This window comes from Malus domestica, chromosome 13 (assembly GCF_042453785.1).
Source record: "Malus domestica chromosome 13, GDT2T_hap1".
Lineage (NCBI taxonomy): Eukaryota > Viridiplantae > Streptophyta > Magnoliopsida > Rosales > Rosaceae > Malus > Malus domestica.
The window spans coordinates 3,028,143-3,034,024 of NC_091673.1; the positions used below are offsets into that span (position 1 = coordinate 3,028,143).

Below are 5,882 nucleotides of genomic sequence, written 5' to 3' on the forward strand. Positions count from 1 at the left end.
ATGCACAAAAAAGTTTTAAAATGCAAATAACACCACTCTTTTGTTATTGCATGCCTTTAACCAAAACTCAGAAACATTGCACATGGCGTTTAACTGCAGTGGCAGAAAGCAATGGTGCCTATGCACTCTAATGTGGGTTCGATCTTACCACTCACCCTCCTCCTAATAACTAACAATTTAACCAACTAACATTATCGTTTATAAAAAACAAAAAACAAAAAAAAAAACAAACAAACAGCAGCATTAGTCAGATGACTAATTTAAGAAAACTTATGTTATCCCCCAACCGAAGAGAAGGGCAAAAGGAAACTTAAGGGAGGTGATATTGCGCATCTTCATGCAACCACATACGTAACCATAAGAAGATAATTAGTAATTACCTTGTGAATTTAGAAGAATATATTGATTAATCCATATCAAGTTATCAACATGCTCTCTCCTCTCTCTCTCTCTCTCTCCACACACATATATATATATATATATATATATATGTATCTATACACACACACACACACACAGATACACTTCGCACATGTTTATATACCAAATATACATACATACATACTTACATATATATATATACACCCACGTACACATACACACACATCGCACATGTTTATATACCAATAACGAAGTGCATATATATTCCTCCAAGAAAAGGGGTGACAAAATAAATAGAAGAAGGCATAAAGGATCCAAAAATACACAAAAATATATGTATTAATATGTAGTAGAATATGTACATTCACGAGCAGTACTGTCTATTTAAATCAGTAAATATCAGTGATAAAAGAGGATCTGATAAAACTGAAACATGCATGCCTCGCACTCGCTCGATCCTTAGCGTTTCGATTGCTTTCCATTACTGAACATAGAGCTCATTACCAAAAAGAACAATAGAGCTCTGTACGTACGAACTGTGGAGGAAGACTAGAGTGGTAGAGCCATGGCGACCAGTGGCGGTGGCCAATTTTGTTGTGGGGACGGCATTACACACCACATGACAAAACGAGATCGTCACCATTATCATTATCACAAGAGAACTGACGAGTGAAACAGTACTAAATATATATAGTTCCACCAGTACTACAACTGCTCTGCTCAATTCTCTGATTAGATTGAGAGTGATCAACAAAACTAGTAGCAAAAAAACAAAAACCCCAACACATAACACAGACAGACTGCATCTTTGAGTTGAAACGGGATCAAATCAAAGACCATGATGCAATTTTAGTTTCTACCTTTGGATTTTATATAAGGTTTCTCTCCTCACGAAAAAGATCCTACTGTTTTTTTCCTTCCTAACAAACCAAAGACCTTCTCTCTCTACGTCTCTCCATCTCTCTCCCACTCTCTCACCAATTTTTTTGGAGTAATGCAGGTAGTACAAACCACACCATCATTACTCATTTGTTCAATCACGGAAATACACCACAACAAACACGACAAACCAACCAAAGAAAAACCCAAACCACCAAAAGAAATAAAAGAAAATTAATTAAAACTAATAAGCCCTAGGCTTCATATTAATTAATCAAAGCGACCTGTGTTCAAGGATATTGATGTTATTAGTCCTTTGTCTCTTAGCACTCCCTGAGGAAGACTGATCCTGATCACCACCACCGCCGGCGGTCTTCTCCATGACCGCCTTCAGCGCTTCTTGTATCGAACTTTTGCAGTACTGCTGATGCGGCATTTGTATTTGCTCCCCTCCGCTATTACTTGAGTCCTCTTCTCCGGTGATAAACAACACGTTCTTCACACGTCCGCCGAGTGTTGTGATCTCAGCTTTGAGCGTTCTCAAGCGCAAGGCTTTCAATGTCTTGATTAGGTCGGGCAAGAGATCCGATCGGTCCTCGCAGCAAAGTGAGGCCTTTATCACAAACTTACCGTCCTCGTCAGATTCATCGTCTACTATTAGTTCGTCAGTTTCGGTCGGTACCGGACTCGTCTCGGCGATCAGAGAAGTTTGGCGTTTCAGCTCTTTCACATGTTGTATCACTTCCGCTAGCAATGAAGCTTTGTCCGTCTATATCACAAAAACAAAAAAGAGACTTAACAAAAGACACAAACCCTATTTATTTGGTTTAATGTTGATTAGTATTGCATTACATGCACTTGAACGAAATAACTAAGAATTTGGGTTAACTAATTAATGTTATTTTGATGAATGGCGTGGTTTTTGAAGGAAGATCATGGGATGGGTGTATATAGTGACTGACAAAGGTGCTACTTTGTCTGGCCTTTAATTTCTTTGATTTCTCGAACATGGTTTGACTGATGTGTGATATATATGATATTTCCGGCAAGAATTTTCCATGAGAAGCTTTTTAACTGCTCCATGGTTCCTCTTTATCACATCAACACTTCGACATTACGCTTATTCTTCCTTTTTCTTTGGTTTTTTTTTTCTTTTTCCTTTCTCACCTCGGAACTACCACACGACTCAGAAAAGAAGAAACCAAAAGAAACAAGAAAAAGGATGGAAAAGCTTATTCATAAAATGTAACCACATTTCTAATGAAAGATCGCTAGGTCTCGACTCTTGATGGAAAGTGCGCATAATCTTAAAGCCTAAATAGAATCTTAAGAAGATCCACAAAGATCTTGGATTGAAATTGAAAAGCTAGCTCCTTACAAAACAAAACAAGAGAAACCGAAAAAGGGTAGGAAAAAGAGAATATTGTCACACCCTATATAAAATACAAAATGTTGTAGTCCGCTGGAGATGGTGGGTGGGTGATGGATAAGGGAGGCTAGGTTCAAAGTTCGAAAACCTCCATATAACAAAAAAAAAGGAAAAAAAAAACATGTTGTAGGCGCATGATAATATCACTTATGTTTGAGTTTTTTTTTGTCGTTTCAATGTTATTGTTTTCAGCATATACTTACTTTGGTGGTGCTGGGCAATAAGCTGCGCAACTTGGCGAGATGGTTGTTGATTCTCTCTCTTCGTCTCCTCTCAGCCTCGCTGTGACTCTTAGAAGCGGCGAGTGCCTTGGCGTCCATGATTTCTTGGGCGGTCAACTTTCCTAACTCGGCCTGAAGACCGAAAGGGGCCGAACCGGGTTGAACCATCGGTCCAAGCGTCTCGGACAAAATTCTGAGGTGGTGGTGGTGGTCAGATGTTGAACCGTCGTATGTGAACTGGAGAGAAGGAGCTCTTCGGTTGAAGAAAGAAGCATAGGATGATGACGACGGAATTGGGGGAGGAGTTGGGAGGAGAAATGGGTCGTGGGCGGTTGGGTTGAAGGTGTGGTTCGGTGGGAGAGTCCATGGCTGCAAGATTGGAGGAGGAGGTTGATGATCATGTGGAAAAATCAAACCTTGTTGTTGTTGCATCTGATGATGTTGTTGTTGTTGCATCTGATGATGTTGTTGTTGTTGCATCTGATGATGTTGTTGTTGTTGGAGAAACAAGTGTTCTTGGAAAGCTTGTAGGTTTTGGACTGACTGAGAGCACTCCCCTTGATCTTCTTTCTTCCCACACATCATCTTCCCTTCTCGAGTATATTTCTAGGCTTCTAGCTAGGGCTTCATAAAAAGATGAAAGTACTAATTTTAAAAGCCAAGGAATTGAAGAGAAGGATGAAACGGAATCAAAGGAATATAAATATATGTGTGTGTGTGTGTGTGTGTGTGGAGGGTTTTGGTGTTTCAGGGGGATCAATGTTCTTCTCTTTCCCTCTCTCTTGTGGTTTTGTTGTTTTCTCGCTCTATCTCAATCACTCGGGTAGGTTTTTTGATCTGCCACGCCTTTGTGGGCTTTGTGTTTGTTGGGGTGAGGACCCTTTTTATCCTTGGTTTTCAACCGAGCTTTCCTTTTCCTTTGTGCTTTGTTGGTATCTTTTTGTTTCCTTTGTTTTTTTTTTTGCTCTCTCTCCTCTCTCAACTCTTTTATCTCTCCCTATCTCTCCCTCTCTCCCCCTCCTTCCAAACCTGTGACTCTCTCTGCAACTTTCCACCACTCTAAATATATAGTCTGTTGAGTACTGCTAGTCTCCTTTCCTTTCTTCTTACGGCATTCTCTATCCATTCCATTGCTGTAGCTTTCAGGGTGGGGATGGATCCCTTTTCTATTTTATTCATTTATCTTTCCACTATTCATTTTTTTTTATATACGCACATTAAATATAATTTAAACCTAAAAGCATAATCCTCCATGTAAAATAAAAAGCATTTTGCTTGTTGCTTTGTGATTGGTTCAAAGCAAATAATTACACTTTGTGAGTGCAGTAGTACCACTTGGAGAGAGAGAGAGAGAGAGAGAGAGAGAGAGAATGGAGAGAGAGAGAGAGAGAGAGAGAGAGAGGATTGAGTGAAGGAGGAGATAGCTATATAGAGATGGGAAACACAAGCAGGCAGCACAATTAACCAGAGTGAACGCACAACACACAGATTGTCGACCGACCAAAGATCAAAAAGGCAGAGAAGTATCATCATGATAAAAGGCGTAGCCAAACCCTTTGCCTTTTTGTTTTTCTAATTTTTTAAATTTCTTTTTATATTCTTAATTTATATTATTTAATTTTATTATTCATGATTGAAGAATAGGCCTTTCCTTTCATATATACCTCGGTCAAGTCCCCACGTTCTTCCATACTCTTGGCTATTTCCATGCCACCCTTTCTGCTTCCCCAAGACTATGTAATCATTGTGTCTTGGAGCACACTCCACACCCCGCCCCCTTCTCTCTCTCTCTCTCTCTCTGAGTATTATAACTTGGTTTTCAGTCTCATATGATATCTCTACAAATACATGGTGTACAATATTGCATATTACTTATGCTTCTTACCGGTCCTTTTGAGCTTGAAATGTTGTACAATTCCTTTATCATGGGATATTCGCGTGAAGGAGCAAGTTCAATTTCAAAGGCATCCTTCATACTCTTGCTGCCCTCATACTCATTAGAGAGACTCAATTACAAGATGAAAAACTAAACAACATAATACTAAATTATTGAATCGATATACTGCTACAGTAACGTCCTTAGTGCATGTAATTCTTGCCTCATAACTCCTTATAGATGTCGTTAATTATAACTTGTCTGAATTTAATTCTTAGCCACATTCCAACTAGGACAAAATGATGATGAATACTTGGGAAAAATATGAAAAAGTGTATATCATTTGGTAGTTGGTAAGATTTCTCATTAAAACATGAAAGGCCATGGCAACAATAACACCAAGGGGAAGGAGGAAGGGGAATAATTGATGTTTCCAAACACTTTTTGTTGTGTGGCAACTGGGCACGCCATTCCAGGCTCCTCCCTCCTCTCTTGTCAATGTTGTTGTTCTAATCTTGCACCAGGAGCTTTATTTCCCTGCCCCTACTGGTTGCTGGTTGGCCCTAAAGAGGTTTACACCTTCTTTTACTTATCATGCCTTTATGTTAAAAACAAGATACAACAATATTAACATGCCTTAAAGCTACTCACTGTCAATGCCTTCTGGGTAATCCCACAGTTAAATATTTGTGCATATATTTATAGAAGCAGCATGGGTAACCAAAAATCATTATTAACACTAGTTACCTTTTAGTTATTTCCCCTTCCAAAGCAATAATTAATTGTTTTTAGTGAGAGAGCGATCCCCTTTTTTGTCTTAGTCTCTTTGATATAAGGTAATGTTAGAAAGACAATCTATTTAAATCATATTTTATTTATTATATGACGTGCTTGATGATGATTAAATTATATATAACTTAAGTGTTGATTAACGTGTTTAATTTTTATTGGTGACACATCACATGGTTTGTATAATTAAATATGTTCTAAAAAATTGGTCTAACTGCCACTTAGTACTAATGGTCTAGTGGTATTCCTCTTCACTTGTAAGTGAGAGGTTTTAGGTTCAATTCTTACCAAAGGCGAATTTGAACCA

The 5,882-nt window shown here is 38.5% G+C and overlaps 1 protein-coding gene across 1 annotated transcript; it reads right to left on the reverse strand.

Moving 5' to 3' along the window:
- Positions 1 to 702: 702 nt before the first annotated feature.
- LOC103451682 (transcription factor bHLH30) lies at positions 703 to 3,957 on the reverse strand. Its single transcript, XM_008391096.3, has 2 exons — positions 2,893 to 3,957; positions 703 to 2,029 (listed from the first exon to the last, which is right to left on the reverse strand). Exons 1-2 carry the CDS (start codon positions 3,493 to 3,495, stop codon positions 1,535 to 1,537), a joined length of 1,098 nt encoding a protein of 365 aa, XP_008389318.2. The 5' UTR covers positions 3,496 to 3,957; the 3' UTR covers positions 703 to 1,534.
- Between the last annotated feature and the right edge of the window lie 1,925 nt (positions 3,958 to 5,882).